The 19,090-nt window shown below is 35.0% G+C and overlaps 1 protein-coding gene across 1 annotated transcript in view; it reads right to left on the bottom strand.

Moving 5' to 3' along the window:
• LOC108367161 (uncharacterized) overlaps positions 1 to 19,090 on the bottom strand; it is a gene marked incomplete at its 3' end in the record, with an annotated part of 64,549 nt that overhangs the window by 27,688 nt on the left and 17,771 nt on the right. The window contains exons 4-5 of the mRNA XM_017621757.1: positions 10,203 to 10,350; positions 1,755 to 1,882 (exon numbers count right to left, since the gene is read on the bottom strand). Of these exons, the coding sequence (XP_017477246.1) occupies positions 1,755 to 1,882; positions 10,203 to 10,350 (276 nt within the window). The remainder of the gene's footprint in view (positions 1 to 1,754; positions 1,883 to 10,202; positions 10,351 to 19,090) is intronic.

The raw sequence follows: 19,090 nt of genomic DNA on the forward strand, positions 1-19,090 counted from the left end.
TACATTTAAGGCGCAGCGAAGCACGCCGGGTAATTGCTAGTATACTATACAACCAAAGGTGTTGCTTTCGACTTTCAAGCTACATAAGTAAGGTGAGCTAACCGGTTGAAGCTTTTAGAAAGGCACATGACGCAATGATTTCAACAGCGCTGATGACAGCAAATGTCACAGCGACAGGAACTCCAACAGTGACAGTGGCTGTGACAGCGACAACGACAGCAATTGCCGACGACGGTAAGTGCAGGTATATATACATAAGTATATAGTTTATGTAGATGCAAGTACAGATGCAATTGCTTTTTAGCAAATTGCTACAGCAGGAAGTTACACAAGCAAGCAATCAAACATACATACACACCTATATATATTTAGAATTTAGTAAATATAGCTAAGTAAAAGCAGGCAAACGAGCGAGCGAGCGGGGTAGACTTGTGTATATACATTGCAAAGAGAATACAGAAGCAGTAGAAGAGGTGCGTGTAAAGTGTAAATTTTAATGCAGAATGAAGAAATGCAAACAAAGAGCGTATAGAAAGGACTAAGGATTTGTATGTATGTATATATGCACTTGGAAAGCATTATGTAGAACACAGTAAGAAAGCATATGTAAGCGCAAGGGCTAGGAAGGGAGACGGATAGCGAGCGAGAATTTCACAAAGTAAGCACTTGACGTAGCGGTGTAGGAAATTGTTGTTGATTGAGTGAGTAAAGTGCAAAACGCTGTCAGAACAGAAGCTTACTTTAAGCACAACTATTATTGGCTGGCTGTTGGTGGCGGCTGTGGATGTGGCTGAGTGTCATCAGTGTGTGCGACTGGCTGGTAAATGTTTGGCGATGCTGGTGGTGGTCGGCGTCTTGAGGCGGTGAGTGTCTTGGCGGTAGTGATTGCGAATGCGTATGTGTGTGTGTGTGTGTGTATGTGAGTTGAGGTGAAAGTAAGAGTTAACAATATTGTCAGATTTCAATTGTTTGCTTAATGTTTTTACTTATTTGTCACTTTTCGTTTGTTTGTTGGCTACAGAGAGTATTAAGTAGCAGGTTGTTATTTAATAAGTAGGTACTTAAATTGAGTGGCATAGTTTGATTTGATGCATAAAGCGTGCGATTGTTGGTTGTTTACTTTAAAAAAAATATATTTCTTGGAAGCGATTGAATGGAAAATTTCAATGAGTTAGAAATACAACAAAGTAAAGGAACAAACCGAGAGTTAACGGAAGTAAGGAAAACAAGTAAACCAAAGAAAGAATTAGGTAGTTAAGAGTGGTTTGAGTTACATACATAAAAACAAAAATGAATAACTGAAATTTACGAAAACAAAGCGAAACAACGAAAGAGAAAATAAAATCGAGAAAATATACAAAATAAATTTTCTTTTGAAGAGTCAATTTTTTGCTTAAAATTTCAGATATATATATATATATATTTTTTTTTTTTGGATTTTCAATTCGTCCTTATTTTCATTTGTTGCGAATTTTTCATTGTTCTTGCAGTTTCGGTCGCTTGCTGATAGTGGTGCAGAAATTAAATTAGTTCCTTTACTTTTACTACATATTTTACTTATGCGAAATGCATTTTCAGCAAAATACTTATTTATATTACTCTTGCACAATTTACGCTGTGTTGATGATGTAAATACTTGTTGCATTGCAGTTGATAACTTTTTATTTTATTGCTGCTATTTAAGTGTTTTCTTCTGGCTTTGCATAGCATTTTTTAAGTAAATTTTTTTTTTTTTAGATTTTTTCATAACTTACCCACACATGGATTGTGATTAACAATATTAAATATACGATCACAGCGTTTTTTCATATGATTATTCGGACATATGCAGCCGAACATGGGCGAGAGGCGTAAATTCGTCCACGAGTCGTGACACGCATCTCTGTGGTGAAAGGAAGAAAAACAAATTCAAAATGAATTAGCAAAATTTATAGTTTGAAATTTATGTATAAAAATAAGTTTAGTAAAGATTAAACATACATGCAAACTTATGGTCATTCTATATAGAACATACAAAAATTGGTCATTTTCTGCGCGACAAAGTTACTAAAATCGTTTTTTTTTTACAAAGCAGCTTTATGGGGCCTATTAAGATAATTCTTTGCGTCCTGGGTTTTTGGAGCTACTTAAAAATTCACAGCTCAAGGAGTTTGAGATTTCCTAACGATTTAATTTCAAAAAACAAAAAAAACTTACTGTTTATGAATTTGTGTCGTTAATCATTACCTTTTTTTAACTGCCGCTTTCATTAGCAAATTTCTCAGTTTTCATTGTCGCATTAAACTAAAAAAAATAATAATTTTTCACTCAAATTGCGTTTGTGAAGCTATATAAATGTAAGGGCCAGTTTTTCAGTGCACGGCTGTGGTTTAAACTTAGTTTAAACGCCTAAGTAGGCTGATTTAAACTAATATTGGCCAATATTGTGTCAGCCAGCTGTTCAAGATAAGATTACGTAATCTAAGTTTGAACTGGAACTGAAAAACTGGAGCTAAGTATTTCTTTCAGTTGGAGTACGAAATTATGGATGTGCCCATAAATATGTATAACAGTTAATTTCTTGTACATCGTATCAGATTGTAGAAATATTATTTTGTAGAGAAATAACTGCATTAAATATTATTACGCTACGACCAATCACTTTTGGGCAATCAATTGTTATTTATTTTCTTATTAATTGGACTATATTCGGCGAGACATGGCGTATGAGTAACATTATTTTCGGCTCATCTATTTGTATGAAAATAAACTTTTAGAGCAACCGAAGCCAACTCAAGATTGTACGCGTATCACTCGAATAATAATAATAAAAATGGAATTGAATGCAGTTTTCACCGACGTATTTCAAGGGGTCTTACTTAAAATAAAGAAAGAAAAAATTAAGAGTTGCCACCTGTTTGAAAATCGCAGTCGAAATAAATTGATAAAATAAAGCAATTGTTTCAATATTGCTGTTAAGGAAAAAGGGGTTTAAGCAAACCTAAAGCCGAAAATATTTTTGTAGAAGGTTTCCAAATGTTTCAAAATTTTAATTTCATTTAATTGATAAGATACATTTTTTATTGTAGTATACATATCAAACTGAAGAGGCTTAGGAAAATTTACTGCCGAAAATATTTTTGAGGAGGGTTGCCAACTGTTTAAAGAACTTTATTCATTTTATTATGCATGGTGGTCTCTCCATTTTAAATGCTGTGAAGTCAGTCAATCGTAAGAAAGGCAAAACTTGACTTTTCGGCTCACGAGTTGTGGCACTCGTCTTAATAGCAAGGTTGCCAAAAATTTTCCCAACCAAGTGACTTTGGCATTACAGGAGCTCAACTAAATTGTGTTCGGACGATAATATAGAGTAGTATAGAGCAGGGTAATTCTGGCAAATGGTTTTAACTCCCAATTCCCATGTCGGAAGACAATTGTCAATTGTGGCAACTACATATCTTAATAGCTCTTTTCCGTCTTTAGAAAGACCAACTGAAAGATATGCTAACGATGAGGTCTTAGGCTAAATCGATATCAAACGCATATTTTTAGTGCGCTTTTTAATGGATTAGCCGAGGTTCTTTGAATTCCCTTTCGATTGTGTCATATTATTTCCTAAATTAACTTACTTGTATGGTATTCGCTCGCACTGACATCGTAAGAAGATGCAAGGGTGTCGAGTTAGCGAAAAATGATATCAGCGGATGACAATATCACTGGCTACCTTTGGTTCATCCTTGAATAGATAAGCGACAAGTCAACTCAAGGAAAGTTGGATGAAAACTAAGACAATGTAATCTCACGCGATTCTTACTGCCCCGTCCTTAAATATTTTGACTATTTTTTGCATTTTCGGTATCACTTGAATGCATATGGGTTGCAATTGTACCAGATAGGTGGCGCTAGAGTCGAAACTTTTTAAAAAGCCCCGTTTTTGGGCTTATTAGGCTCATTTTCAGAAATTACCTACGGTTGTATTGCAGTAAAAGCCCAAAATCGAGTAGTCTTACAATTCTACAATATGGTTGAAACTTATGAAAAAAAATTAAGATAAAAACACTTTAACGTAGAAGCTGTAATTAATCAATTAACTTTTGTCAGTTATTGAACTCTTTTTTTGTACATGTGTTGTTCTTACGTTTTAATTGACATAAGTTTTTAGATTAAAATCCTTTTGGCACTCTATAGGCCATGTAGAACTACGCTTTATTTAACATAAGCACTTATAAAGAATACACATTTACTTGTACATTAGCCGTGTTCGGTAGGCATACAAAACAAAAAACCTTTTTGGGAAGCGCCATAAAAGTGGCTGCATTTGAGACGTCCTAAAAGCAGTGATGGCACTAATCGGTTGATTTTTTAATCAATTAGTTAATTTGATTAAACTCAATCGAATTACAGTTAATCTTGACTTAATTTAATCTGATTAAACAGTTAAACGTAACCGTAATTAAAGAAAAATTAATTTTTAATAATTTACCCTTGATTTGATTAAGTAGATTTGGTGATTAATTAATTTAAGCTGGAATTGTCTTTTACACACAAGCTCAGTTAATCGGGTATGGCTAAGTCGGTTTCCTTCATCAATCTAAGTGGTGTACATTTTGTTTGTGACCTATTACCAACAGACCTTATGCAAACTAGGTTTTAATATCTCTCTGCACATTTGCGATGGGTTGTAAAACTTCCCAGTTTATGTTATATATATTTTTATTTTTATTATTATTGGTAGTTTATATAAGCGTATGTTTTTTATAAGCGTTAAACACAAAAGCATAACCGTAAATGGTATTTGATTTAAAATGAGTACAAACTAGACCACTTAATCAGATTCTTTTTAATCGGATTAACGATTGATGATTAAAATTAATTAATCGTAATCATAACCGACGATTACCGATTGAAAAAATTTAATCGTTAGTCACGCAGATGATTATGATTAATTAATTTGAATCTTTAGTTGTGAATGACATTTTAATCGTTAATCAGATTAGCACTTTAACAACTTTGCCTAAAAATATTCAAAATCGACTTTTCTTCATAATTTTTTTATTTATGCTTCGAGTTTAAGGCGTTTTATGTACATAATTTTAAATGTATTTTTGAAAGTAACACATTACATCTATTTAAGGCAGATAGAAAATGAGTTAATGGAGTTTACAGCTCAAAGAAAAAAAGTGTGTGTCAATATTATTTTGAATAGGTACATAGTACTTAAATATAGATATATTTCCGATATATGTGCCACTCATTTAAATCTGATTACAAATAAAAAATTTGTGAATAAAATTCGATTCTGTTTTGTTTTCAGGGCATATCAAGGATGAAAATTTCCATTGCACCAACGTCCTTGCCAAGTAAATTTTGAAAAACAATTTGTGGGGAGGTATGTTAGTTAAAAGCGTTTGCGACCCCATCTAATGCACATACACATCCACTATGTAGTGGTAAACATTTTCATAGCACCAATTTGTCCAACTATTCAAATTTAATGCACTTCAGCTCAAGTTACTACAATAAAGCGAAAGAGAGTCGCTCGTAGCCAGCCGCATTAAAACTTTCATAACGACTTACGCTTAACTGTATTGTGAGTCTCACCCGCTGCTTCAATTACCCCTACAAACAACATTCTCTATTCATAGCCATTACATACTGTCGTAGCCAAATGTGTTTTGCATTTTTTCTTTTGCCTTTTCAACTACTTTTTGCACACAATGCGACGAAATCGCCAAGAGGTTGCGGTTTGTCGTTTGCCGGCTCTCTTCCCAATCAAATTTCAATTAGAAATGTATACAAGAACTTGTGCTTGAGGCAAGTCTGGTGCAAGTTAGGAAAAGCACACAAATAATGTACATACATGTGCTCTTACGAGTATCTATTTCTTATTTTTTTAACTGTATGTATTTACGTACATACATATATGCATATGGGCAATTCTCACAAACTTGGAATTTTTGTTTGTTAAAAAAATTAATTTGTTTTTTACATCATGAGCACATGTCTGAAATTTTTAGTATACGTTCCTTTAGCTGCTTGAATACAACGTCCAACGTGGTGCGAAATTTTAAAGCAACGTTTTTTTTATATCAAAAGCGGGCGTAATTTTAGTCCGATTTCGAAAATTTTCAAAATATAGCGGTTTTATTCCAAGGTCAATGATTGTACTGAGTTTGGTACAAATTGGTAAATCGGTTACCGAGATACAAATACAATGAATGGTTGCAACAAGCTGATTGATGGTTTGCAATATGTACGTATACATTTATGTATTTACAATTGCTGCTGTTGTGTTCACACTTGTTCGATTCAAGCTACTTCCGTATTCATTTGCGTTCAAGCTATGTGTTGAATTGGCTTGTGTGAATCATACTTGCGCTTGTATTTTTTTCTAGTACCTTGAAAACGTAAATGAATCGGCTTGTTCAGTACACTGGTATACACCAGCTACAGTATACTATAAAAACCGCTAGTGTCAGAATTAAAAAAAAAAGTAAGTGCGCCTGGGCCACACTGGAGAATTGAAACTTACGTTACATATCTATTTTGTCGCATAACCAAAATACATACATATGTACATCTGCTTTTACTTTTTGTATTTTCTCTATTTAGATCCCTACCTCTATCCTGTTCCTTCTAATTAAATTTATGTTATTCTGTTTTCCTTTATCTTCATTTTTATCTTTATACTCTACCGATAACAAAATCGATAGTAAACCCAACAAAATATCGACAACAAAACCGATAAAAGTTTCGATAGCAAAATCGATAATAATATTGGTAGCAAAATCGATAAACATATTGATAACAAAATCGATAAAAAAATCGATAACAAAATCGATAAAAATATCTATAAAACAATCGATAACAAAATCAATAAATAATCGAAAACAAAATCGATAAATAATCGATAACAAAATCGATAAAAACTCGATAAAATATCGATAACAAAATCTATGACAACTTCGATAACAAAACCAATAACAAATCGATAAAAAATATCGATAACAAAGTCGTTAAAAATATCTATCTTCATCTCTACTTTTATCGGTATCATCCTAATCTTTTTCTTTATATTTGTCTTTGTTTTTACTTTTATGTTTATCATTTTCTTCATCTACATATCGTCGCCTGGGTAAAAGATTGTCCTGTGTTAATTTCGGTAGGTTTCGGGAAATCGCGATTGAAGTTTGGAATGCAATTTCTCAAAAATGCGAAGATAGATTTTCTCCAAAGTCTCTGAAAATGTTACTAGTTCGCCAAATTCTTAAGTTATTTAATTTTTAATATTTATTGTTAAATAGTTTTTAGTTTATAAAGGATTTTCTTTGGTAAAATTTTGTCGTGAGGGTCATTTGTCCACAATGTGGCAGCCACTTTGTATGAAGTACGACAAAATGTGATGAAAATTTCTATTAAATTAACGACATTTTATACTCAATAACTCGGAAACAAAAAAAGATATGAAAAAATTGAGACCGCCAATTTTAAGATATTAACTAGTTTAATATGACTGCATCGCTAACTAAATTTTTACTGAATTATCGAAAAAATTGTAGTCAATATCTCGGAAACTAAAGCAGATATCTAAAAACTGATGACACCAAACGAAAGACTTTATTTCAAAATATAAACGCACCTAGAACTAAAAATCGTCAAAATTGCGCTTGCGACAATCTTTTACCCAGGCGACGATATTTTCCTTCGCCTTTTCCCTTATGTACATATATAAGTAAAATGTTTTAATTTACCTTGATCTTAATTTTTGCCTTTATCTTTACGCATCTTTGTTTTTGTTTTTATTTTTACCTTTGCCTTTATCCTTTTCTTTATCTATGTACGTACTAACATTTACTTTCATTCTTGTGTTGGCCAGTTTCTAAGGGTTAATCTTTAACCTTTTATTAGCAAGTTTGTGTTAAATTAATAACATGTGCATACACACAAGAAGCACTTGTTTCAGGCCCATCTATTTCCGTTGCACGACTTCCGTTACACCATTTCCGTTGCACCATTTCCGTGTGCAATTTCCGCTGAATTTGCCAATTTACTCCCAACCAACCAACCGCCGCTAAAGAAGTTTCACTTCAAAACGGAGTCACGCCACTTTGACTCTTCCTAAATTCTTTTCTATTGCAAGCACATACTTCTAACGTTCTGATGTTTGTTAATAAACCAGTTCGAACTAATTGAGAATTGCCCATATTCAGTAAGTTTTTCAGTTACCTTTGCTGGCCTCTAACAATACTCGTAAGCTTACCTACCTGCATTGTATGAAAATCCCTACCGAAAGGGTAACATAGTTATGCAAATGTTCTGACCTTATATACATATATATGTATGTAGTATGTATGGCATCTTTCGCACAAAGTGCAAGTGAACTTAGAGTTATGAAATGGAAAAGTTTATTTTCATTCTGCTCAGATCCCGTTAGCGCTGGTGTGCTGCCATAAGTGGGACGAAAGAGCAGTATTGAATATGAAATATAGCTATTGTGGTTACAACCCACTCTTGTGGTTGCTAGAAGTTCCACTAGCACTGGCGTGTTAACCAGAATTCCAGTGGCTCCCCCACAGCTGCTACGCCTGCTACATAATGCTGCCACTTTGACTATTAATTATGTAAAATTCATTATCGATGATAATAATTGATTTTAATAGTTGTTGGCTGGTGCAGCGACCTGTTGCGTTGGGAATACGTATCTAGTGGTGAATGCGGCAAAAGAAAAGCAGGAAAATCAGTAGTACAGAAAGCTAATTAACTGCGGCTGGTTGACATAGAATGGCAATAGACTTAATTAAGTTACCACTGCTGGCAAAATACAATGAACACTTTGTATGAGTTGACAATTGTTATCTGGCTAGCAGTGGCATAAAAGTTGAAGCGGGACATTTCTTTCGATGAGTTAATTTCGTAGGTAAATGCAAGGTGGCAAGGAAAATACGAATACAAAGAAGGTTTGTTTAATAATTAGTGTTAATTAGCATAATCCACAACTATTTTTGGTCACTTATACAAGGCATAAATATGTAGGCACATTAAGGCACGTCACCACCAAAAAAGTTGCACGTTTTCCACCGAAATAATAAATTGTATTAATTTTTAACACTTTCGCAAAGATATTTTAATATTAAAAGTCCCCTATAAAAAAGTGTGTATACATTTTGCTTATAGTTATGCGGTAGATATTTTAAGGCTTCGTTTTTTTGCATGATAAAAAACCCAATTTTGGAGGAGATTTCAAAACCTTCCACCCCAAGTAAATCTTAATATTTTTTCTGAGGTATTTTGGCGGAAGTTCCAAAATATGATACATTTCATAATTCTAAAGAAATACCTTTTTTTTCTATGTAGAGTGATGCGCCCTAATGTACATTCTTCTAATGTATATTCTTGAACTGAGCAAGTTATATTACAACCAAATGGTTCGTTGTTTATCCCAATAGCTGGTCCACTGTCCAGATGCTTAGCAGTATTTTACTCTACAAACACTTAATAGATGAAAATACATTAATTTTTTATAAAGCAGAAAAGCGATGCACCCGAAGAGAACTCATTGCTTTCCATGAACTGGCTGTATGAACTAATCGGAGTTTTCTATTTCCCTGGCAGAGAAGCTCTTGAAAGCTTTTGTCTGCTAAAAACGGAAAAGGATAGAGTGAAGCACCCTGGAGGACAAAGTCATTCACACCGTGACCAATTGCTTATGGCTATGGAAGTGGAAGGCTTTTAATAAGACAATGCTCCTTAACGACCATTAGGCTACTCGGAAATTTGGGAAAAGTGCGACCCAAGGGGCTTGAAGCCAGAAGCTTCCGCGATGAGAATGACAAATAATTAATTGACCACTTTCTGTGCCAATGTTCGGGCCTACATTCGAAGCGCCTCAAGCACCTGGGTTCATGCTTCTTCAACAGTCTGGGAAAGATAGCGGACGTGGAACTGTTGGATCTCCTCGATTTCAGTAGGGATAGCAAATGGTTAAGTGGGATATTTATTAACCTACCCAAATTAACCAAATCTTTTGTATCTGGGAAATAATTGAAAGCTACACACGCATATAAGCACAATTTGATTTCAACCTTAAGGGAAAATTTACTAACTAACTACTTTCTCATGTCATCTCCTTTAAATTAAAATAAAATTGTTTCTTCCTTTTATTTAACGTTCACAATTAATACTAAATAACTCTTCAGTAATTCGTTCGATTTTAATTCAATTACCTGTTTTCCATTTTGCACTTATTGTCTCTCACTTTACAATGCGCTTTGAAATCCTCGAAAAGCTTCAGGCATTTACGCTCCTGCTGGCACACAGATAGTGCGTGATTGCACGTTGGCAATGCATCTATGGGATATGGATCCTTTTCGGCTGTAATTGGCAAAAAACGGAGGCTTAGATATAGTACTTGTATAAAAGTACTCAAGATGCAAAAAACTCATCGCACATACATAAAGGTATATAATGCTTTTATATACATACATACATACATTTATAACTTAAATTGAATTAAAGATGAATTTAAAGTGTTTGTGCTTGTAGAACATTTTAAAATCATTTATGCATACATCAATCCCAATACATATGAACATGCTACGCTATACCTACGGCTACATACATATGTAGATTGCCCTTTAATGCATACATATGTGTAGTAAACCAGAATGTCCTTTGGCAATTTTATTTTCTATATAAACCACACATTCAACCTCACACATTCGCTTTCAGCTTCGAATTGGTGGTTGCTGAAGAAAATTGGTATTTTATAGCCAGACATGTGTGCAGTCTGTTACAAGCACAATGTCGGCGAAGCTAAAGTGCCATTACTTGGAAATTACTTTAAGGTGCTTGAGTTCTACTGTCGTTCTTCTACACACATACACGCTTACATACATATGCACCGGCACACATCAATACATATCTAAAAATCTTCGTAAATGCATGTAAGTATATAAATATGTTTAAATTCTTAGGGAAACTAAGCGCTGATCGTATACTCGTAATATAAAATTGCGTGAAACGAAGCCACTTTAAAAAAAAGTTAGAAGGGAAATATCTGTAAACTTTTTCTATTCTAGGTACATATGTATGTNGGGCACACATCAGTACATATCAAAAAATCTTCGTAAATGCATGTAAGTATATAAATATGTTTAAGTTCTTAGGGAAACTAAGTACTGACCTTATACTCGTAATATAAAATTGCGTGAAACGAAGCCACTTTAAAAAAAAAGGTAGAAGGGAAATATCTGTAAACTTTTTCTATTCTAGGTACATATGTATGTGGAGTTGTAAGTCATAAATAAAATTCGGCAAACCTTTTATATTAACCTTGCGCTAGTGTAGTCCTGATCCATTAAACGTTGCTGAGCAGTAATCGCATCTTGAAATCAGGGCGATATGGGGTGACAAGGGAACAAATGCTTTTTATATTTTATTACGAAAGTATAGCACACTAAATATCTAGCAAAAACGATGTTAGTTCGAATATTAAGCTTTGTCCGAAAATTGAGAAAATTCGGTTTCATCGAAGCTTTACACACTTTTCAATCAAAATTTATAGAAAAACTTTTAGTACGCAGATTTTTAGCCCACTAAATTTTAGTGCAACAAAGTGCAAATTTGAAGTAGCTTCAACTTACCGTTGATATTTGGAAAATTTTTTGGCGACGGCCTGCACCCAAATTTTTTTTTATGGAAATTCTTATTAAAAAGTTTTAAATTTAGATGAAACTTTTTCTAATTGCAGGGACTGTGAATGCGTTCCGGTTTTGTATAGTTCTGCTCGAGAACAAAATGTAATGTAAATAACGTTACCACAAAAGAACTAAACGGGAAAAAAGTATTGCGAACAGTGTGGACGGAAACAAAATGAGTACAAAAGGTTTAGGAAGGTTAGCGTAAAGAACTAAATGGGAAAACAACTCTCCGAAAACGTTCTATTGAAGAACCAAACTTTCGGGAAAATTTCNCCGTGGCTGAGCAGTAATCGCGTCTTGAAATCAGGGCGATATGGTGACAAGCGAACAAATGCTTATTATATTTTATTACGAAAGTATAGCACACTAAATATCTAGCAAAAACCATGGAAATATTAAGCTTTGTCCGAAAATTGAGAAAATTCGGTTTCATCGAAGCTTTACACACTTTTCAATCAAAATTTTTAGAAAAACTTTTAGTACGCAGATTTTTAGCCCACTAAATTTTAGTGCAACAAAGTGCAAATTTGAAGTAGCTTCAACTTACCGTTGATGATTGACTGCCCCCAAATTTTTTTTTTATGGAAATTCTGATTAAAAAGTTTTAAATTTAGATGAAGCTTTTCCTAATTGCAGGGATTGAGAATGCGTTCTGGTTTGGTATAGGTCGAGGACAAAATGTAATGTCAATGATATTTCCACAAAAGAACCAAACGGGAAAAAAGTATTGCGAACAGTGTGGACGGAAACAAAATGAGTACAAAAGGTTTAGGAAGGTTAGCGTAAAGAACTAAATGGGAAAGCAACTCTCCGAAAACGTTCTATTGAAGAACCAAACTTTCGGGAAAATTTCCAGTAAGAACAAAATGAGAACGAAAGTCTGCGGAACGTTATGCTAAAGAAAAAAATGAGAACTGAAGTTTTGAGAACTTACCGTTAAGAATGTTGGGATGAAAAATCGTTTCAGTGAGAACGATGATTGTTAAATCTAAGCCAGGGGTAAGGTGAATCATTTCAACTTCCACGTCATTTATAATTAGGGTGAACTGTTCATTTATGGAACAATTTTTCATTTTCTGTGCAAAAAAAAATTGTGTCTTAAACTTTCCCCGACTTAGTTTGTATAATTATCATTCAGTTCTTTTTGAGTAATTTTAGTATGTATGCAAATATTTTAAACTAATGGAACGCTATAAATTTTTTTTTTCTCGTGTTGTACTTTGGCAGAACGTTCCGAAGGCTATTGTTCTCATTTTGTTCCCTTGGAAATGTACGCTCGTTGTTATCTTTGTGAACGTTCCACAGGGTTTTTTTTCTTATATAATTCCCGTTGAGAACGCTCTCTAAAGTTTTATTCTCACTCTCAAAAGTTTTGTTCTCATTCTGGTTTGGGTTTTTAAGCGTTCTACCTGAGAATCTACGATAACAACAATTTAGCTCCGAGCATAACCTTTTTTCTAGGTCCCTGTCAAATTTTCGCAATTTTTGCGCAAAAATCGAGATCCGGACTTACGATTTTTTTTTCGATAGTGCGCTATACCTCCATATAAGAATATAAACATTAAAAAAACAAAAGAGAAAGAACCAAATTTGTTATAATTTCTCTTCACTATTTGCTTTTCCGCCACGGTACATATTGATGAATCAAAATGAAATGAAGTGGAAGTATTTATTTTCCCTAACTTAAGGAATATAAGCGGCACTGGCGAGTTCTGGCTGATATAGACGACGAGGTGGAAAAACCTAGACACACTTCTGCTCCGGGAGGTGGTACTTCGGGAAAAAGTGTCGAAAGGCCGGCGTAAAAATTGGCAATGACGCGAACTCACGACATTCGGTCAGATGGTGCTTGGAACATGAAAAGTGAGTTATTATTTCTAGAATTAAGTCTAAGTAAGAAATTAGGTATTCGCTACAGGGGCAACGACCCAACGTTTCTAACTGCGGTCAGAAATGAGGTCCTTTGACCTTATCCTGGCCTTTTCTTCTCTAATATACCATATTTCCGCTTCAACGGCTATTGATACTCACTTATTTTCGAACCATAGTTATAATAAATTTTCTCTGAACAAGGATCGTCTTAAAAGGACGAAGATCAGTCTTTCAGGAGGAAGATCCTTCTCTTAGGACTCTACGAGCATTTATAGGGACAAACTGAGAGTTATATCGCAGGAAACCGCAGAACATTCCACCGGAAACCTCCCAGGAGAGCTTTCATCTGTTTAGGAAGTTTGTGTGTTCTCTAAATCTAATTATGTTGGAAGTTCTGCGGAATTGTGAAATCTCCCATGTATCTCTGTGACTTATGCGAGTTCTTAAGGCAAANATTCTCTGAACAAGGATCGTCTTAAAAGGACGAAGATCAGTCTTTCAGGAGGAATATCCTTCTCTTAGGACTCTACGAGCATTTATAGGGACAAACTGAGAGTTATATCGCAGAAAACCGCAGAACATTCCACCGGAAACCTCCCAGGAGAGCTTTGATCTGTTTAGGAAGTTTGTGTGTTCTCTAAATCTAATTATGTTGGAAGTTCTGCGGAAATGTGAAATCTCCCATGTATCTCTGGGACTTATGCGAGTTCTTAAGGCAAATCCCGTTCCCTGTACTTGATAGAAAAGAAAGTAAACTGACCCATAAGCAGTCATCTGAGCTTTTTCTCGATGCTAATTTCTCTACAAATCCTAAACAGTGTGGAATTACTGCTATAGGCTCCATTTGTACAGCCCTGACTCTTCTTATGGACTAAGTACTGGAAAAAGGTTACCAGGTTTTGTTAATTTATATCTGGAAGCGTTCTCTCATTCTTTTCCAGGTCGTTGTCGTGAACGACGTTATAGAAAGGAGGGGCCGTTTGGTTATCTCCTAAGCTCACAGCGTGGCACTCATCGTTAGAAGGACATTATTTGACTCTCTCTATGATCTTATGTAGGGGTACTTAAACTAAGTAATTAATTTGTTCNGTCCATTTGTACAGCCCTGACTCTTCTTATGGACTAAGTACTGGAAAAAGGTTACCAGGTTTTGTTAATTTATATCTGCGCAAAGCAGTGTGACCATAGTTTCTGTGCCTGGAAGCGTTCTCTCATTCTTTTCCAGGTCGTCGTCGTGAACGACGTTATAGAAAGGAGGGGCCGTTTGGTTATGCCCTAAGCTCAAGGCGTGGCACTCATCGTCAGAAGGACATTATTTGACACTCTCTATGATCTTATGTAGGGGTACTTAAACTAAGTAATTAATTTGTTCACTGCAGACTTGCCACTATTGCTGGAAAAATGGATCCCGCATTGTTCACTAGGAAATATAAAGTGCCTAATGCACAGCTTCAAGCGATTGATTGCTTTTCTGCTGCTCTAGAAGCGGCCCCTGTTTTTAGGTAATTACTTGATGTATGAAACGATAATCAAGTAAAGTTAGTACGTTGTACGTGGTAATTTTCTGGAGGAATTTTCTACATAAAAAGTTTAAATGAGCGATGATGTAAGAGCAAATGTTATAAGCTGCCCTTGTTGGTATCAAGAAGGCGCTTGGGCCACTCATGGGCATTGAGGGTAAGGTTTGTGCAGACCGCTCTACCAACAATCTATGTAGAATTGGTGTATTTTTAACCCGAAAACTTTTCCAGACACATTCCCCTGGGGGTTAATGAAAGATCAGCAGAGGCCCAGTAAACATATATATTGATGGATCAAAGTTGGAGGGAGTGTGTTCTCTCCGGAACTCTCCGTTAATCTCAAGCTTAAGCTTGGGGATTTCATCAGAATTTTCCCAAGGCAGGTGATAACATTAAAAGAGAGAAGTGAGCAGTCTGAGTACCAGCTAGTGTAGCCATAATTGGNCGAAATATAAAGTGCCTAATGCACAGCTTCATGCGATTGATTGCTTTTCTACTGCTCTAGAAGCGGTCCCTGTTTTTAGGTAATGACTTGATGTATGAAACGATAATCAAGTAAAGTTAGTACGTTGTACGTGGTCATTTTCTGGAGGAATTTTCTACATAAAAAGTTTAAATGAGCGATGATGTCGGCGCTCTACCAACAATCTATGTAGAATTGGTGTACTTTTAACCCGAAAACTTTTCCAGACACATTCCCCTGGGGGTTAATGAAAGATCAGCAGAGGCCCAGTAAACATATATATTGACGGATCAAAGTTGGAGGGAGTGTGTTCTCTCCGGAACTCTCCGTTAATCTCAAGCTTAAGATTGGGGATTTCTTCAGAATTTTCCCAAGGCAGGTGATAAAAAAGAGAGAAGTGAGCAGTCTGAGTACCAGCTAGTGTAGCCATAATTGGAAAGCTAAATTTTAACTTTAACTGCAAAGCTCTAGAATCGTTTATGGTGCAACTGAAACTGATCATAGAATTCCAAACTCTCTCTCTCTCTCTACGGTTTACTCTTAAATCAGGCTTACTTCAATTGTAGGGAACAGTCACTGCTTGGCTACTGAGGTCATTCTTGATGCCATCTCTCCTGATATGGAGGATATGGGTATTCCTGTGCCTTTCGGTTTTGACCGGAGTTTGAATGGGCACTGAAACTTAACGCCGTAGCTGTTTGAGGATGGTGAGTAGGAATCATAATAACTTTTATTTCTCAGCTGCCAACCTTTCGCTCGACAGGCAGTAAAAACGTCAACCTGTTAACGCTGATCTTGTTCTCCCATGAAAACAGAAGCCCTTGGTTCGCGTTGCCCTTGCAAATATCCATCGCGCACTGGTGAATAGAATATACCTTTCGTTCACCATAAAAACACGGTACACTCGTGTAAAATTCCACGCAATAATCTAATAATTTGTTTGTTAAGTTTCTGAAAGGAGTTCGTATTTTGAGGTGGACTTATGATTTTTTTCAGTGTTGCATTTAAGTATAAGTACCTTTCTTCTAACGTTTAGTATGTAGTTTTTGGAACCCTGCTAAACTAAAACAAAGAGCATCATGCTATTGGGCAGAGTAGCCAGATTGTTTGCAATGATGCCTAATATGACAATGGAAATTGTGATTGGGTTGCACACATATTTTCTTTCGCCTGGATATGAATACAGTTTTGCTAAAATTTCACTTCTAAAACGTGAAGAATGCGACAAAAATGCTACAAGTACGGGTACCTATCGACGATAACCAGAGACTACTTATTCAAGTCAAGTGAATGTACGTTTGTATATTTAAAGGAGCATTTGGAGAAATAGTTTACTGCCATTCTATATAAGCTTATGAGCCGATTTTCTCACAAAGATGCTTTTGTACTCGGATACCGAGGCAGTCTGGTTGTCTTGCGACTCTTCGCCAGCATTTCCGCCTTTCAATATGACAAGCTATTGTTCGAATTATGTTTCATATGTACATTACGCATATGACTTTTTTTCTGCCGCCAAGAGTAGGTTTTTAAATTTTTCTACTCCGTTGACTTGGATTTTTCCATATATGTACACATGTATGCATTAGAGTGGTTCAAAAAAATATTTTTTTTGGAAATTCATAAACGCTACCTCAAATTTTTGTTATTTATGATAAAAAAAGAGAAACGTGTATTTTTATTTTGAAAAAAAAAAAGTTTTCTTAGAGGTCGCGCTGGTCGGTTTTTTATAAAAACGCTGCTGTTCTCAATTTTTTTATTTTCTTGACATGTTAAAATGCAGCTAAAAATTAGTTTTTTACACATAATTACTGGGGAATATTCCCTTAGTTATATACCTGGCTTGGGCAGTTAGAATGGGCCTAGTGCCCGAAAATATGCTCTCGAAAAGAGACTAGTAAAATTAAAACGTTGATACTGAACAATTTACGCATTATCATGGCTTGAAACTTGTTAACAGGGGGTTTCTGGGGTTGATAATTAGGGATCTGAAGTCAGTTTTTCGAAATTCAAAAAGCCGGATCCAAAATGGCGGTCCATTAAAAAAAAAATGATTGGATTTGTTCGAAACCCGGCAATCGAGACTTTTTGTGGTCGCCGATTACGAATCTGAAGTCAATTTTTCTAAATTCAAAATGGCGGATCCAATATGGCGATCAAATTAAAAAGAAGTACTAAAATTAAAACGTTGATAGTGAACGTTTNATTAATTAAGTCAATTTTAAAATTAATTAAATTCAAAATGGCGGATCCAATATGGGGATCAAATTAAAAAGAAGTACTAAAATTAAAACGTTGATAGTGAACGTTTTAAACATTTTCAAGGGTTAAAACACGTTTCCAGTGGGTTTCTGGGGTTGCTGATTACGAATCTGATGTCACATTTTCAAAATTAAAAATGGCGGTTAAGTAATTTTTAAGCAAAAGAACACATTAGTATGTGACCACCTTTCCGAAACTTTTTTTCCTTTTGTCGAAACTTATCCAGTAGCAAACATAAAAAACAGCTTGTGTATACATATACGCATGACTGAAATGAATCTCAAACATAATCTAGTCTTAATCTTAATTATAGTCTTAATCCTAATCTTTGCCTTAGTTTAGTCTTAATCTTAATCTCAATAGTCTTATTTTTAATCTAAATCTCCATCTTAAACTTAATCTTAATCTAAATCTTAGTATTAACTTTAACCTCAATCTTAATCTTAATCATGATCCGAATCTTAATCCTAGTCTTAATCTTCATCCTAATCTTCATCCTAGTTTTATTCTTAAACTGATTCTTAACCTTAATTCCAATCTTAGATTTAATCTTAATCTTAATCATAATCCTAATCTTAAACAGAATATATCTTTTAATCTTAATCTGAATCTTATTTTAGTCTAAATCCTAATGATAGTCTTAAACATAATCTTAATCTTAATTTTAATCATAATCTCAATCTAAATCTCGAACGTAATCTTAAAACATATTAATTTTAATTTCCATTTTATCGCCATCGCTTCCTTTCTGCTGTAGCCTTTTCGTTTCATTGGAGTTTGGAATTTGAGCCCAATGATTCTGTCGCTTTTTCGCTACATCGATGTTTGCATTTACATCCATCCGAGCGCAAAGAAGATTCACTTCAAAAATATTCAGACGAAGACGGCTAAAAAATCCATATGCCTAATATTCTACACATTCATTCATATGCCTGTTCTTGTGTAGTTACCACAAGCTACATACATATGTATATAGCTTGTTACCACGGAAATACCTCCTCATGAAATGATGCCGTTGCTGTTGCCATTACTAACAACACTATCCTTGCGCATATGTGTGGCTGTTGAGTATCTGGTAGCCTATAGGATGCTCAAGAGAGAATAGCAAAAACAAAGTGACATTGCACGGGTGCTACTTTATTCAACTGATTTTGCTGCAATCACGAAAGACACTATAAATGGGCGCATTGTCACGTTGCAGGTGCTAGGGGCGCACTCACACACACGCACACATTTATTGACTACCCTCATGCGTACGTATGCAGATATTAACATAGATGTGCGCGAGACAAAAGTGA

The sequence above is a fragment of the Rhagoletis zephyria genome, unplaced genomic scaffold (assembly GCF_001687245.7).
Source record: "Rhagoletis zephyria isolate East Lansing unplaced genomic scaffold, Rhagoletis_zephyria_1.1 Rzeph_scaffold_02571, whole genome shotgun sequence".
Taxonomy (NCBI): Eukaryota; Metazoa; Arthropoda; class Insecta; order Diptera; family Tephritidae; genus Rhagoletis; species Rhagoletis zephyria.